This window comes from Melanerpes formicivorus, unplaced genomic scaffold, assembly GCF_026170545.1.
Source record: "Melanerpes formicivorus ecotype bairdi unplaced genomic scaffold, bMelFor1.0.p_v2 SCAF_16, whole genome shotgun sequence".
Taxonomy (NCBI): domain Eukaryota; kingdom Metazoa; phylum Chordata; class Aves; order Piciformes; family Picidae; genus Melanerpes; species Melanerpes formicivorus.
This window is the reverse complement of record NW_027142368.1, coordinates 13136875-13153758: the sequence shown is the minus strand read 5'-3', so window position 1 is coordinate 13153758 and position 16884 is coordinate 13136875. Positions and strand designations below refer to the sequence as shown.

General features: G+C 45.1%; 1 protein-coding gene across 2 annotated transcripts; it reads left to right on the top strand.

Annotated features, from left to right (window-relative positions):
• Positions 1-141: 141 nt before the first annotated feature.
• On the top strand, positions 142-16133 carry TSG101 (tumor susceptibility 101). Of its 2 annotated transcripts, none has more exons than XM_068148283.1 (10): positions 142-283; positions 4819-4903; positions 6714-6779; positions 7402-7565; positions 8019-8145; positions 9162-9228; positions 11884-11978; positions 13613-13815; positions 14466-14705; positions 15799-16133. In XM_068148283.1, the coding sequence occupies exons 1-10, from the start codon at positions 242-244 to the stop codon at positions 15886-15888; spliced, it is 1179 nt and encodes a 392-aa protein (XP_068004384.1). In that variant the 5' UTR covers positions 142-241; the 3' UTR covers positions 15889-16133. The 2 variants fall into 2 exon arrangements, with proteins under 2 accessions (XP_068004384.1, XP_068004385.1); XM_068148284.1 differs by having other exon boundaries at positions 144-283; positions 11887-11978.
• Positions 16134-16884: the final 751 nt, after the last annotated feature.

Here is a 16884-nt window from a genome sequence, read left to right as displayed (position 1 = left end):
GCCCCATAGGCAGGCGGCGCTGGGCTCCCCGCACACGGCCCAGCCCGGGCCCGCCCCACTACCTGCCCCGCCCCACTACCTGCCCCTTCCCGGAAGCGCCGTCACGGCCGGGCGGCAGCGGCTGTCGCTGCCGGAAGCGGGCACAAAGCCGCTTCCTGTTTTTATGTAGGGGCGGGGAGAAGCGGCCGGGCCGGGCTGGTGTGTGGCAGCGGCACCGGGAGCGGAGGAGCGGCCGGCTGCCATGGCGGTCTCCGAGAGCCAGCTCAAGAAGATGCTCACCAAGGTAGCGGCGCGGTCGGGGACCCCGAGAGCCCCTTCTCCCCGCTGGCCTGGCTTGGGTGGCTGCGGGCCGCCTCTGTTCTCCGTCTTGCCTGGCGCATCGGGCGCGCCGCCCCCTCCGGCGGCCGCTGGGCCGAGGCGGTGGTAGTCTGAGCTGGGGGGGGGCAGCGGGGTCCTGCCCATGGCTTGGGGCCGAAGCGCCTGGCGTGGGCCAGGGACGGAGCGCGGCCCTGTGCCTCCTTCAGCCGAGGCGCTGGTCCCCGGGAGCGGTCGGCTCCCTTTCCCTCCTCTCAGGCGGTCATGGACATTCGCCGGCCTGCGGCTTTCTTCGGGACCGGCAGCTTACGGAGAGCTCAAGGGGTTAGGGATGGCGGCCAGGCAAAGCAGGGGTAGAAAGACTGTGTCCGGTCACCTGGAGAGTGTAAATTGAGTTAGTTTGTAAGGGGAAGTATGCTTTGTAAAGGGCTGTTCAGTGCCTCAGAGCCTAAAATACGTCAGTCTCTGTACCGCTACGAAAGTTTAGCTGTGGGTTAGGATATTGCCAAGGAAAAGCTGAATAGAAACCATTTGCTTAGCTGAGGTGGTCGTGCGTCGAAGTGAATCAGAGCTGCAGTGTGGATTGTTGGCTTGTATAGCGTCACTTGCATTTAAATGAAGGTGGAGGGCGGGTTCAACTTCGTTGACTAGGACGAGGGTGGGATTTTCATGACCCTTCTTTAAGGAAACAAGAACATCTCTTTAAAGGTAAATCATTAATCACTGAATCATACAGAGCCATGCGTAGCTGTGCCGCTCTTAAGCTGAAAACTGGGCTTTGTCCAGCGCCTTGAAACGAAAACCCCTGAGGCCGAACACTTAGGGGGAGTTAGGGCTTAAGGTGTGGTGGTGGTGGTGTTACTTTTAGTAACACAGTCATTGCATTTGCACAATTCTAAAATGAAATGTGATAGGCAAGGATCTGATCAAAACTGAAGGAGTCTTACTAAAGGGTCTTTAACCTGCATGGAATCCTAAGCAAATTGTTTTAGCAGCTTGAAAATGAGGGCTGACACACTGATTGTGTGTACATCTGTTTTCCTTAAATGATTCATTGCCGTGCTACAGAAGAAGCAGAATTTAAGGTAGTCCTGTCTCCTCTTTCCCCACACTGTCCCATTTTATACTGCTGTCTGACTTTGTGTAGGTAAGTTCCAATTGTGTAGGCAGTGTACTTAGGGGCTGATGAGTATGAAATTGCCTTTTCACTACTGTGTTTATCTTTTTTCTTTCAAAAATAGTTCCACTTTCTGGTCTACAAAGGGAAGCTTTGCTGCTGCTTCCCATCTTGAATAGTTCAGTATGTGAAATAATAAGAGTTAAGCCCTAGTTGGAATGAACATAAGGCACTTCGTTTAACTTGTATACCTGCTGACTGATCTTGAAAAGCTTCATCTCCCTGTGATCTGTTTCCTGATATGTAAAATGAGGAGGATGCATGTGCCAGCTGAGAATGGAGGAGGAGAAAACAGTTCAGAAACTAAGAATTCAGTTGAATCAGCTTCACCTTTGTAGAGATGACTAGGATCTTGTCTTTTTCTTGTCTTGACCTTATTGCTCTCTACAGCTACCTGAAGAGAGGTTGTAGACAGGTGAATGTTGGTCTCTTCTCCCAGGCAGCCAGCACCAGAACAAGAGGACACAGTCTCAGGCTGCACCAGGGGAAGTTTAGGTTGGATGTTAGGAAGAAGTTCTATACAGAGGGAGTGATTTCCCATTGGAATGGGCTGCCTGGGGAGGTGGTGGAGTGACCATCATTGGAGGTGTTCAGGAGGAGACTTGATGGGGTGCTTGGTGCCATGGGTTAGTTGTTTAGGTGGGTTGGATTGGTTGATGGGTTGGACACGATGATCTTGAAGGTCTCTTCCAACCTGGTCTGGTCTATTCTATTCTATTCTTTCTAGGAGATGCTTTCTCTTGGAAATGCTCAGCTACTTGCTGTGTGAATACAAGAAAAGATTACCCTGTTATATGCTGGTATTCCTGAGAGTGAAAAAGAGGAATAAGCACAAGAGAGTACACTCTGTGCTTTTTCAATGAAACAATCTAGAAAAGCCATCATTCTCACTGGGAGAAACTGCTTTGTACTTCACTTTAATATACAGAACTTTGGTGTTGTGTACTTAATTGGGTATGATAACTGATAGAATACAATGGAATTAAGCAGGTTGGAAAAGACCTTCGAGATCATCAAGTCCAACCTATCATCCAACACCATCTTATCAACTAAACCATGGCACCAAGTACCTCATCCAATCCCCTCTTAAACATCTCCAGTGATGGTGACTCCACCACCTCCCCGGCACAGCTTGAGACTGTGTCCTCTTGTTCTGGTGCTGGTTGCCTGGGAGGAGAGACCAACCCCCACCTGGCTACAACCTCCCTTCAGGTAGTTGTAGAGAGCAAGAAGGTCTCCCCTGAGCCTCCCCTTCTCCAGGCTAAGCAACCCCAGCTCCCTCAGCCTCTCTGATGCAGCACTTCATTTTGTTGTAGCAGTAGCTGGAATGTTACAGTAGGTAACTATGCACCCCTGGGTGTAAAAAGTGATTGCAGCAGTACTCCTTTTCTTAGTTTCAAGAGACATAGGAATTTATTTACTTTTTACAAAGAATTTCATCTGGGCCTAATTTCTAAAAGCCCCCTGGATAATCAAATCTGGATTTTAGCAGCCCTGTGTACCAGGCTTGCAGGATGTCTGCTGGGCAGGCCAGCCTTGTTTTACCTATTTCTTGACTAAACTGCCTTGAGACTGTCATGCCAAAAGTGGACTTAAATCCTGACCCTGAAGCCATGTGCCTGTTAGGAGCTTCTGTTGTGGAAGCCATTCCTGGTTCTGATAGTATTATGCCAGTCTCCCTGAGCCTCTAGCCTGCACCATAAGGTGCACTCCTATAAAAAGACCCCGCTTTGTTCAAAGCAGCTGGTGACATGCTCTCACTTGTACTGTAGTAACACATTTGGTGGTGTGGGTATGTGCTGCCAGTCTGTGGCTGGCCTAACCAAAGCTTCTCAGACCTCTGTCTCCCTGCTCTAGCAGTGCCTGCCACGTTTCTCGTCTCTGCTAGGTGTTGTGGAAGAAGGGAGGAATGTACTCAAATGTTAGCAAAGTTCTCTCTCCTCTGTGGTGTCCCCCTGCATGCTCCCAGTCTTGCACTCACTTTCCAGAAGGGGCTGAGATGTTCTGCTGCAGCCTCCCATCACAGTAGCATCCTAGTGCTGCCCTGGCCCACTCACTGATGAACCTCTACATGGGTGCCTCCCTGCACATCCATCCCTGCTACAGGGCTTGTTGGCTTTCCCGCAGAGCAGTGTTTTGCACTCTGGCTGTATGGCTGCTTTACCTTGGTCATTTCAGGAAGATAAGTCACAGCATCCCCCAAAGCACAAGTGCTTTTGTGTAGACTAAGGTGGTGTTTTGGGAAGGGGCATCACATAATCACCTCTGCTCATTAACTGAGAGTTATCATGCTCAGGAGTAGCATCCATATCAATCTCTATAGAGAAGAGGAAGAAGAGTTAGTTTCTAAACCTCACAACTCATGAGTGTTTGTCTTAGTAAAAGTGACCTTTAGCTGTGGCGCCACACTTTGCTCTTGGGTAATGCCTGGTTTAATTTGTCTAGATGATGTTGGGCATCAGACATTTCATTGTGTTGGGCCCTTTGTCTTCCTGCCATGGTTGAACAAGAGGATGCTCCCTGTGTTCCCTGAGAGATCTGAAGATTGTAAATGGCTTTTACATTCTGTGATAATAAAAGCATTGCAAAGGGCCAACATTGTTAGCTTTTCTTTTCAGTGGTAGTTACCAGGAAGAGTGGCCACAAGGCTAAAGAGTTTCACCATATGGTAAACCAGCTTAGTGTGGCCCAGGAACATCTCCTTTGTTGCCTGTGAACTGTAATTCTGAGACTGTTAAATTCTGTAGTGCTGTATCTGTAGTTTATAGGTTTGTGCTATGAGTTACTCCCTGCCCCTGGTAAAGGGAAGGGGATGAAACCAATGTTATCCCTGATAGAATATTCTCCCTTGTAATGTCTGCTTTTGGTTGCTTAATTACATGAAAACACTCCTCAGTGATTGACAAATACTGTGATACTTTGGAAGGTGCTGTGAAAGATGTCTGTGAGGTTCAGATCCTAGACAGCTGTGTTATCAGGCATGGTCAGAATTTCACTGATGCTTGTTTGGAGATGTGGGGAGGTCCACATACATCTCTCAGATGCTATTGGTTGTGGTAGAACATGAATGAAAATGCAATAGCTTTCCCCAGATCACTTCATATAGGGACCCTCAAAGCACCTTAACAGCTTATTAAAGTCTGGTAAGTTTTATATAGGCAGTGTTCAGTTAAGAAAGAAATTCTTACTCCAAAATAACAGTGGAGAAGAAGGCTCATACCTCAGTGTAAACTCTCATGAATGCAATCTGTTGGGTAAAAGCAAACAAAATCAAATTACAGTGGCAATTTAGTGTCTCAAGTAACTGTTTCTCTTTTCTTTTCCAGTACAAGTATAGAGACCTAACTGTACAGGAGACAACCAGTGTTATCACTCAGTACAAGGACCTCAAACCTGTCATGGATTCATATGGTTAGTCTGTGCATGAGAAAGTCTGTTGCTGAATTGCTGATAGTTTAGATGTATTTAGTAGGTTTTGGGGGGCAAAGGGTGAATAAAACTAGAAGACAATTTGAGCCTCTCTTCTTGCTCTTTAACACTAATACTTCCTTAGGAACACAGTTGCTTTCTAAAGTAACCTTTCTATGCTACTGAGTGATGTGCTGAAAAAAACATTGTGCCTTTTGCAGCTTAACTTCTAGTTTGTTGCTCAGGGATGTCATGTGAGCTGGTGTGCTGAGACTGCTGGTGTCTTACAGGTTCAGCTTTGCTGTCATGCAAAGGTTTTTCTGGTTTAGAGTTCTCTTTGGAAAGAACTGTAAATCATTGAACAAGTCATTTAATTGTGGCAGTCCTTAAGAGTGTGGAGGAAACAGGTGTGTATAAAAGTGGGATGAGGGGATTCATAATGTAGATGAGTCATGACAGGCACTGTTAGCTGTTTTAAAGACTCTGAGTAAATGTGAGTGCTTTAAACAAAGATGATACCTAGGGTCAGCTCCAGGGCCTGAGGGCATGGTTTCACAAGATGCACTGAGCCAGCATAGCTGCTAAGGTCATCCTCCTGACCACCTCTTTTAACCTGTGGGATTCACCTGTGAGCTAATTTAACTTGCTAATACATCATCAGAGGTTTTATAGTCTTCTGCTTTCTAGGTCTGGATTGAGAAGCATTAAGAAGGTACACAAACAGGTAGAAAAGTTAGTTTTAATTTAATAGCTGCAAGTCAGAAGCTGTCACAGAGCTAAAAATGGATGCAGTGACTGGAGAAATCAAAAAGAATAGCAAAAGGACTGTGACTGGAGTAGTGTGTACACAAACCTGTGCAATGACAGGGATCAGAATATCCCAGATAGCTCTGAGCTGCAGCCAGAAGCCTATTTTGTGTGTTACCTAACTCTTACTAAGCTGCTGTGGAAAGGCTGAGCATAGAACCACTTACAGATAGTTGATGTTATCTGGAGCAGTAAAAGGAGCAACAAGGAAATGGCTACATTGCTGCTGAGATGGTTTTCAGGTTTATATTAATAATGAAATATAGACCCCCATTTAAGTCCCAGCATGTTCTACCTGCCTTTGCAGACCAAAAAGAACTGTACCTGATAAGCTACCTTTGAAGCATGGCTAGCAACTTTCAGGTGAAGTCAGGAAAATGAAAGCCTTGTTAGCAGAGGTGGATTTACTCAGCCAAGGATAATAATCTGTTGGATTGAAAGTATGAGGAAACTGAATTCAGCACCTCAGTAAACTGAGGATAGGGTTCCTGTGCAGTTTGTGAACTAAGACTGAGATCTGGCACTTCTTCCTCTTCAGTCTGGTGCTGTGTGGTTAAGCTACCTTTAGTGATGCTGTCAGAGATTCCTGTGGCCCAGTAATTTTCAGTATTCTCACTGACAGATTTGTTTGAAGCAAGCATAGGGAATTCTTTGTAATCCTGAAGTGACAGTTGTGTTTTAAATGAGCTTGAGTTACCTTTGCAGCCATTTGTGTGGTGTGCAGTTTCTGTGATTCCACCATGGTTTGTTTTGTCCCTGAGTGAGGAAACAATTTTATTTGCAGTGAAGGTGGTTTAGCACTAATTAGTCATTCATTACTCATAAGCAGTTCCCTGCCTGTGGACAGTCATTTGCTAGTCCATAACTGTACTAGAGCAGAACCTTTCAAGCTCAGTTTGTCTCTGTCACTTCTGCAAACTTACACTAATGCATAGGTGGGGAATGACCTGAGCAGAGATCAATGTGGCAGATGTTTGCTTTAAAGATGCTGTTTGTTCCCTTCCAGTGTTTAATGATGGCTCATCTAGGGAGCTGATGAGCCTCAGTGGAACCATTCCTGTGCCTTACAGAGGTATGCAATTATTATTGTTACCACCACCACCATTATTGTCCCAAATTATATGAAAGCCTCTTTAGATTTGCCCTAGCTCAACTTCACTGCTTCTGTGATCACTGTTTTCCTGAAACCCTGCACTTGGCCAAAGTATAATGTTTTAAAGACATTCTTTGCTGTTTTGCTGCTGGATAAAAGTTTATTGTTGAGTTTTGCTGCTTCAGTGTTGTACAGCTCTGCACAATGGTGATTATGGATCCAAGTGAAATTGTTCTGAGGAATGTTGAGTTCATGGCCAGAGTGGTGAGACACTGGAACAGGTTGCCCAGGGAGGTGGTGGAAGCCACATCCCTGGAGGTTTTTAAGGCCAGGCTGGATGGAGCTCTGGGCAACCTGATCTAGAGTGAGGGGTCCCTGCCCATGGTAGGGGGGTTGGAGCTAGATGATCCTTGAGGTCCCTTCCAATCCTAACAATTCTGTGATTCTGTAATTATGAGCACTTTAGGTATTGCTAGTAGATTTTTGGCTTCAGCTTCTAACTCTGTGCAGTTGAATTTATTTGGTTTGTGAGTTTCTTATAAACCTGTATGCAAGAGGACAGTAGAATAACTCTTAAAATCTTTGCAAATGTCTTTTCTAGGTAACACATACAACATCCCAATCTGCTTGTGGCTGCTGGACACCTACCCTTTCAACCCCCCAATCTGTTTTGTGAAACCCACGAGCTCTATGACCATAAAGACTGGGAAGCATGTTGATGCAAATGGAAAGATCTATCTTCCTTATCTGCATGAGTGGAAATATGTAAGTATAGGGACCTTGAAATTCTCAGAGTGCTGAAGCTTTATGCTGTATGAACTTTAAATGTCTGAAAACCTAATGACCTGTACTTCTTTCCTGTTGGAGAGTGGCTTTAAGGATTTTAAACACTACTGTAATTCATCATTGCACAGTCACCTTCAGTCATTTATTGCCCTACACTTGATACAGATCCATGTGCTGCCCAATTTATTCTGAGTGTCAATGCTGCTGCAGCTGTATTTTGCTCTACTGTTTTGAATACCAGCTGGCTGCCTTTGGTATGTGTAAAGAAACCCAGAAAGCAAGTTCAATATACACGTTTGTTTGTTTGTTTAAACCTCAGAAATAAAAGGCTGGGGTTTGAGAGCTGGTGGAATGGCATCATTTTGTTATTACAGCCTGTGAAACTGTTCTGTGGCAAAATCACCATCTTTCCATTTTTGCTTACCCTCACAGCCCCAGTCAGACTTGCTGGAATTGATCCAGGTGATGATTGTTGTGTTTGCTGAGGAGCCTCCAGTCTTTTCTCGGCCCACTGCTTCATCAGGCTACTCACCATACCAGGCTACAGGTCCACCAACTAGTAAGTGGTCATGGCTACTAATTTCTACAGTTGCTCATAATAATATCCTGAAGTGATTGTTGCTTCATGTAGTTTGTCAGCAAATGATGCATTCTACTCTAGAATGACTTCTTAGATTGCTGGCTCATGAATCCACCTGTGCTGTACTTCATCTTTGTGAACTCTTGGTAGAAGACCGTGGGGTTTTGGCTTCTGGGAGGGAGGGGAAAAATTACATTTGTATTTCAAAACAAAACAGGCAGCTTTCCCCAGGTCCCTCAGAACAACCAGTGGCTTATTAGAGCTATCCTGGAAAAAAGATGATTATTCAGATAACTGTATTTCAAAACAAAACAAAGCACACAAACAGCTTTCCCCAGGTCCTTCAGAACAGCCAGTGACTTTTCAGAGCTCTCCTGAAAAATAAAGATGATGGTTATTCAGACGACTGTTTGTTTATTTCTTTAATTCTCAAGACTTCTAAAGTATTTTATTTATTTAGACCTCCGGAGGCATTCTTTTTTTAAAGACAGGAATAGGTGGGGGGAGGGAAAAAGGGGAAGTGAGAAACAGAAAATCCTAGGAATACAATGCTGGGGTTTATTGCAAGGCAGCTTTCATCAGATCAGAGTGTTCCATCTGAGAAGGTGGAGTACTGTTCATTAGTTAAACATGGTTTCTGCTGGAAATGATGAAGTCTTGGTTTCTTAACACATGAGAAACAGGATAGAAAACATAAATGGGGCCATTAGGGATAGCTGGCTGAAGGTAAACATTTGGGACTTTTTAGCCTACCTGTAAGAGCACGAGGTGATCTGCTTTCCTGATGTTCCAAGAACAGTGGGTGTCAGTACAGGTATAGTTTTAGTGGAGACCATGGCCTGTGTTGTATATTTTGGTATAGAATAGAATAGACCAGACCAGGTTGGAAGAGACCTTTTAAAAAGCATCTTAATGCAGTTTACTATATATGTGATCTTAATAGATATATGAAACTTCTGGAAAGTAAAAACAGGCAAGATGATTCTTTTCTTTAGGTTCCTATGTGCCAGGCATTGCAGGTGGAATACCAGCCTATCCAGCAGGAAGCACTCCAAACCCAAGGTAAGAACCCCTCTAAACCATCCTCATGTATAGAAGGGAGTTTCAGTGAAGAGTATCCAGTCTTAGTCACGTTTTCTCATGGTAGATTTGTTGTGTAATTGCTGTGTCAGCAGGGGTTCTTGTGAATAGAATAGAACAGAATAGAATAGACCAGACCAGGTTGGAAGAGACCTTCAAGATCATCGTGTCCAACCTATCAACCAATCCAACCCACCTAATCAACTAAACCATGGCACCAAGCACCCCATCAAGTCTCCTCCTGAACACCTCCAATGATGGTGACTCCACCACCTCCCCAGGCAGCCCATTCCAATGGGCAATCACTCTCTCTGTATAGAACTTCTTCCTAACATCCAACCTAAACCTCCCTTGGCACAGCTTGAGACTGTGTCCTCTTGTTCTGGTGCTGCTTGTCTGGGAGAAGAGACCAACATCCGCCTGGCTACAACTTCTCTTCAGGTAGTTGTAGAGAGCAATAAGGTCACCCCTGAGTCTCCTCCTCTCCAGGCTAAGCAGCCCCAGCTCCCTCAGCCTCTCCCCATAGGGCTTGTGTTCTAAAGCCCTCACCAACTTCGTTGCTTTGAACAGCCAAAGAGAATCAGGGAAAGGTTTAGCTCAGTGTTGCTTGCTTCACATACAATATACTTGGGTGATAAACATGCTTTGCAAACTGTTGCCCCACTGCCAGATGTTACCTTCCTGCACACACTTGGGTTTATAAGGTTCATATGTTTACATGGTGTAGAAAGAAATGTACCCTGACAATTAAGGGGGGGTTTATTAGTGCTGTTTGGGGTAATTAGCAACTCAGAGCACTGAATTGCTGGATTAATACAACCCTTGACTCCAGCATAAATGTGGACTTAATTCAGAGCACCCTAAGAGAATTTAAAGGGCACCAAATGGTTTCCAAAGCTTTTCATTAATACAAACCAAGACTTGTTCTTTAAGTATATCATGTAATAGTTGAGAATAAAGCTATGCCAGAAGACGTGTAGTTCTGTTTTAGCAAACAGTGAGATGCTGATTGCTGCCTCCTAGTGGATACCTACATTTTTTCACATCATAATAAATCACTTTTTGTTGTGAATATACTTATGTCCTGATTTTGTGGGGAGCATATGAGGAGTTGCTGTAATATAGAACATTTTTAATTAACTAATAATAATCATTATCATCATCATCCACATTTTGAACCCCTGTAAGCATTAGGAAGGCAGAATGTTACGTTTTAGGAAGGCAACAGATACAAACTAGAACATGGAAGGTTCCACCTTAAGAGGAGGAAAAAATTCTTTACAACGAGGGTGATGGAGCACTGGAGCAGGCTGCCCAGAGAGGCTGTGGAGTCTCTTTCCCTGGAGATTTTCAAGACCCCTCTGGACACATTCCTGTGTGACCTGCCCTAGATGATCCTGCTGTGGCAGGGAGGTTGGACTCAGTGATCTTCAGAGGTCCCTTCCAACCCCTGCCACTCTATGATTCTCAGTGACAAATGGGGGGTTGAGAAGTTCTTAGGGCATTTCTTTTTTCTTCCTAAATATCTTTATTTCAAGTGCTCTTAATGCTTGTACAATAATAACCAGCAAAAGAACTTTTTATGCAACCATTTATGAATGAGAAGAAAGGTTTTAAGAACTACTAAGTCTGCAGTTCTCTGGAGAGTCACTGATTGTACTTCTTTGGTATTTTGCATGTTCTCCTGGACCGTTTCAGAGTTTCATTCAGGGTTGGAAGGGACCACAAGGATCATCTAGTTCCAACCCCCCTGCCATGGGCAGGGACACCCCACACTAGATCAGGCTGGCCAGAGCCCCATCCAGCCTGCTCTTAAACACCCCCAGGGACGGGGCCTCGACCACCTTCCTGGACAACCCATTCTAGGGTTTCACCACTTTCATGGTGAAGAACCTCCTCCTCACATCTAGCCTGAATCTCCCCACCTCCAGCTTCATTCCATTCCCCCTAGTCCTATCACTACCTGAGATCCTGAGAAGTCCTTCCCCAGCCTTCCTGTAGGCCCCCTTCAGATACTGGAAGGCCACAATGAGGTCACCTGGGAGCCTTCTCTTCTGCAGACTGAACAGCCCCAACTCCTTCAGTCTGTCCTCATAGGAGAGGTGCTCCAGCCCTCTGATCATCCTTGTGGCCCTTCTCTGGACACCTTCCAGCACCTCCACATCCCTCTTGTAATAGGGGCTCCAGAACTGGACACAGTACTCCAGGTGGGGTCTCACCAGGGCTGAGCAGAGGGGGAGGATCACCTCCCTCGACCTGCTGGCCACACTTCTGATGCAGCCCAGGATCTGATTGGCTTTGTGGGCTGTTTGCTTATAGCCATAATTAATACTTAGCTGCATGCAGATACTTGTAAATCATAGCAAATGTATTTTAGAGAGGTATTGCAGACTGTCCTGTCATGTTGTCTCACAGTAGTTCCAAGTTAGCAGTTTTGCTTTCCTTCATCCTTCAGAGCAGGGCTAAGAATTTCTGAAGGAATGTCATCTTGCAGCCCTATTTTGGCACATTTTTAGGCTTACCTAAAGCAGTTCAGCAGTCATCCTGTTAACTGTTGTTATCTTCTCAAAGTTAGTGTACATGGATGGTGTTTTACAAGCAGTTACATAACGTTGGTGTATCTCTTCCTTGTCAAAGCAGCTTCCCAAACTATCCTTACCCGGGTGGTGTTCCATTTCCAGCAACAACCAGCGTTCAGTACTACCCTTCTCAGCCCCCTGTGACTACTGTTGGTGAGTAGCAAAGCAGCCTAAGTTTTAAACAACAGCTGGTTTTTCAAACAGTCCTTTTTCTGTTCTGTCACCTGCCATTAATTACCTTTCTGATGCAGCTACCAGTTTGATGATTCTGTAAGGTCACTTCTGAAACCAGACTCTGCCTAGTAAAGGTTAAGGGTTTCAGTGCTCTGTGTATTTAATCACTATGTGCCATAAAATCTTCCCCAAGCTGGGCTAATTATAGAAGTGGCAGAAAATGCTAGGGGTTCATGCTCTGTAAGAAGATACATTAAAGCTGTCTGAGCTGTGTTTATATGTGCCTTGCTGTCTGTTGGCATGTCTGTGTGAACTTGCATTGTTAGGTGTACTCTGATTTGATTTGATTTGATTTTTCTCAGTCCTACTTTGCAATTAAAATGATCCTTGCATCAAACCTCCCAGAGTGAGGGATATTGGGGTGGGAGAAATGCAGAACTGATGGCTGATTCTGGCTTTTTGTTAGGGAATAGTTCATTTTGTAAAGTAAGCAATGACTGAAATCATGACAATGCTGTTCTTGAAGTGAAATCAGACCTCTTCAGCTCTGATTTGGAACAGGTGTATTTACAATTGTTTGCCTTAAACAGGATGTCCTAACCAGTGAATAAAATGCTTGTCCCTTGTTGTCTCTTCACTGCTGCTGAAAACTATGATGGGGAACAATCTATTTTACCATCTCACAGTATGACAGTATAACTAAGGTTGGAAGAGACCTCGAGGATCATTGAGTCCAACCTATAAACACAGACCCCATGACTAGACCATGGCACCAAGTGCCACTTCCAGTCCCCTCTTGAACGCCTCCAGGGACGGTGACTCCACCACCTCCCCAGGCAGCACATTCCAATGACGAATGACTCGCTCGGTGAAGAACTTTCTCCTCACCTCAAGTCTAAACCTCCCCTGGTGCAGCTTGAGACTGTGTCCCCTTGTTCTGGTGCTGGTTGCCTGGGAGAAGAGACCAACCCCTTCCTGGCCTCAACCACCTTTCAGGTAGTTGTGGAGGGCAATGAGGTCTCCCCTGAGCCTTCTCTTCTTCAGGCTAAACAATCCCAGCTCCCTCAGCCTCTCCTCACAGGGCTGTGCTCAAGGCCTCTTCCCAGCCTTGTTGCCCTTCTCTGGACACCTTCAAGTGTTTCGATGTCCTTCCTAAACTGAGGGGCCCAGAACTGGACACAGTACTCAAGGTGTGGCCTAACCAAAGCAGAGTACAGGGGCACAATGACCTCCCTGCTCCTGCTGGCCACACTATTCCTAATGCAGGCCAGGACGCCATTGGCCCTCTTGGCCACCTGGGCACACTGCTGGCTCATATTCAGGCGGCTGTCGATCAGCACCCCCAGGTCCCTCTCTGTTTGGCAGCTCTCAGCCACTCCGACCCCAGCCTGTAGCTCTGCATGGGATTACCGTAGCCAAAGTGCAGCACTCGGCACTTGGACTTGTTAAATGCCATCCCATTGGCCTCCACCCATCTGTCCAGTCTATCGAGGTCCCTCTGCAGAGCCCTTCTACCCTCGTATTGCTGAAGTGCGCTTTGGTCTCAGGCTGGCTTTACACTGACGCCAGTGCAGGAGAGTCTTCATTTTCTGCTTGTGAATTTTCTTGTGCAGGGCCCAGCAGAGATGGAACTATCAGTGAGGATACCATTCGAGCCTCTCTTATCTCAGCAGTCAGTGATAAGCTGAGATGGAGGATGAAAGAAGAAATGGATCGTGCCCAAGCTGAGCTCAACGCCTTGAAGCGGACAGAAGAGGACCTGAAGAAAGGGCACCAGAAACTGGAAGAGATGGTAACTCGCTTGGACCAAGAAGTGGTAAGCTGAGATGAAACACTGCGCTGGATCTGAATATTCCTAGTAGTGAACAGAAGCATGCAAGTAATTATGAATCATAATGGGAATGCTAAAGAGGAGGCTCAGGGGAGACCTTATTGTTCTCTACAACTCCCTGAAGGGAAGTTGTAGCCAGGAGGGGGTTGGTCTCTTCTCCCAGGCAGCCAGCACCAGAACGAGGACACAGTCTCAAGCTGTGCCAGGGGAAGTTTAGGCTCAAGGTGAGGAGAAAGTTCTTCACAAAGAGAGTTGTTAGCCATTGGAATGTGCTGCCCAGGGAGGTGGTGGAGTCATTGTCCCTGGAGGTGTTCAAGAGGGGATTGGATGTGGCACTTGGAGCCATGGTTTAGTAGTCAGGAGGTGTTGGCTGACAGGTTGGACTTGATGATCTTTGAGGTCTTTTCCAACCTTATTGATTCCATGATTCTATGAAATATATATATACATATATTCTCTTTCCCAGTTGAGGTACATGTGTTAAGACACAGCAGTGACCATAAGATGCATTGTGCTGCATGTGTCTTACAGATGTCATTGCTAGTAGTAGAGGAACAGTAATCCACTGTTGCCCCATCCTCCTTATGAAAGATGTCACTGGTGACCTTAGAAATAAACATCTTCATTGTTTTTAGGCTGAAGTTGACAAGAACATTGAACTTCTCAAGAAGAAGGATGAGGAGCTCAGTTCTGCCTTAGAGAAAATGGAAAACCAGTCAGAAAATAATGACATAGATGAAGTTATTATTCCTACAGCACCACTTTACAAGCAGATCCTGAACTTATATGCAGAGGAAAATGCAATTGAAGACACCATCTTCTATCTTGGAGAAGCACTGAGACGTGGAGTGATAGATCTAGATGTCTTTTTGAAGGTAGGTTTCTTGGGATAGTTATACTTTGTGCATTTTAAATGTGTTCAGAGGCTTTGAACTCTTTTGTTCAGCTTATTAATGTTAGTGATCAGCTCACTGAAGAGGATCCTGTAAGAACATGAATAGTTATGATGAATGTAAGTTTCAGAAAAGGAATTTCAGGATTGAGATAAAAGACCAATTGGAAAAGCATTATGGAGACAAAGTCATTTATCATTAGCTTCCCATTGGGCTTGCATGCTGATTCAGGAGAGACTAACTGTAAGGGTGATTGGAATATTGATCCAGCCTGTGGAAGCCTCTGCTGAGGCAGCCAGTGGAGTGGTAGAATCATAAGGGGGTAGCAGGGCAAACCATCTGGTTTGGGGTCTCTAGCAGAGACCTTAGATAATTTGTTCCCTTTCTTTGCTGTCCTTCATGCCTGAAAGTTTTCATGTCTGATCTAATCCCCTTCCATTTGGACTTCTGTGCATGGTGATGGCACAGGAAATAAAAGACAGATTTAAAACAAAGTTACTTGGGAAAGATTAAAAACCTTTTTTGATGTGGAACAAAAGTATTCATTTGCATGTCAGGGTAATGTTGTCACTGTGCTGAAGTGTTCATAGTCTGTACTACAGCCACTGGGTAACGAGGGTTACCAGCCCTTCCTTTTTCTGACAGTTGAGCTTTTGCCCAAGTTACCACCTAAGCTTTGCTTTAAACATCCAGAGTACAGCACACTACAGAGAAACCTTTTACTTCCTTCTTGCATAGCCTGCTAGTTCTGTTTATCTACTGTTACAAGCATTGTTCTGTGTCTGATGGGAAGTGCCTCAGTCTGGCTTCACCTTACAGTGCATGCTCCTTCTTTGAGAGTATGTGCAGAGTTAATACCTAGAATCACCCAAAAAATACACCATAGTCATTGCATCTGCAAGTCATTTTAAGCCAAGAAATGATCATTTAGCAGCCTAATGTGTTTAGTGTTTCCAGAAAACATCCTGTTTGGGTCATGGAAGGTGGTGTGCTTTGAGAATGTGTATTGCAATGTAGTTACAATGGTGTCAAACCCTTGCCAAGAGCCTGCTCTTCTTATTCTTTCCTCCTGCAGCACGTACGTCTTCTGTCTCGCAAGCAGTTCCAGCTGAGGGCGTTAATGCAGAAAGCCAGGAAGACTGCTGGACTCAGTGATCTCTACTAAATTCTCAGACTTCAGTGGGGAAGTTTAGATTTCCTTGTGAAGCAGCCATTCTCTTGGTATTTCTCTTAATCAGTAGGTGCCCAGAATAAGTTATTACATCATTCAAGTGTAAGATATTTTGAATCAATAATATATTTTCTTTTTGGTAAAGACTAGCTTTTATTAATGCACTTTCTAACTCCTGTAATCTTTGTGCTGGTGGACTTATGCTGAATAAAACTTGTTGCATATTTTCTTCCTCTACAGACCTGTGTTACATTGTGCTTTCTTTGCAAGCAGGCCTGGTTTATGCAGTGTCAGCTTAACCACACCTGGTTGCACAACCTGCCAGGCAGCAAACCTTCACACCAGAATGCCAGAGGAAGGATGGGTTCTGGCTCTGTTAGCTAGGACAGAGCTGTAGTGACAGGACCTGGTTAAACATTCTGCCTGCAAAAGAGGGTATGTTGTACAGGGCACCTCCCAGCTTGGAGTGTTGCAGGGATTCTTGGTGCTGCTCATGTTGCCTCTCAGCAGCATGCTGCTATCTTCCTCTATTTACAGGCTGCCTCAGCAAAGCTAGCTTGAAAACTGAAGTTTCATGGTCAGTGCAGTATTCAGCTTGGCTCAAAAATGAGTGCTTGTCCTATGGCTTTTCCTGTTAGCATTGGAGCTGGAGAGGTTGGAATTCATATTAAGCTGGGTGAGACTTCATGTAGTAAAAAGTGCAAGTCCTGTGAATCATTTGGAAAGCTTAGAAAATTACTTCATACCTTCAAACATGACTACTCAGTCACTATTGCTATGTGCTCTTTCCAGGTGCTATTTTGGTCTCATGGATGCAAGAGAAAGCAGTAGAGTATCACAGTATCACTAAGGTTGGAAGAGACCTTAAAGATCATCGAGTCCAAGCTGTCACCACAGACCTCATGACTAGACCATGGCACCAAGTGTTACGTCCAATTCCCCCCTTGAACACCTCCAGGGATGGTGACTCCACCACCTCCCTGGGCAGCA

Coding starts and splice junctions, on each gene's coding strand:
- TSG101 (XM_068148283.1), top strand. CDS start 242: ATGGCGGTCTCCGAGAGCCAGCTCAAGAAGATGCTCACCAAG. Junction 7,566..8,018: donor ATCTGCATGAGTGGAAATAT/GTAAGTATAGGG, acceptor TTACCCTCACAG/CCCCAGTCAGACTTGCTGGA. Junction 9,229..11,883: donor GGAAGCACTCCAAACCCAAG/GTAAGAACCCCT, acceptor TCCTTGTCAAAG/CAGCTTCCCAAACTATCCTT.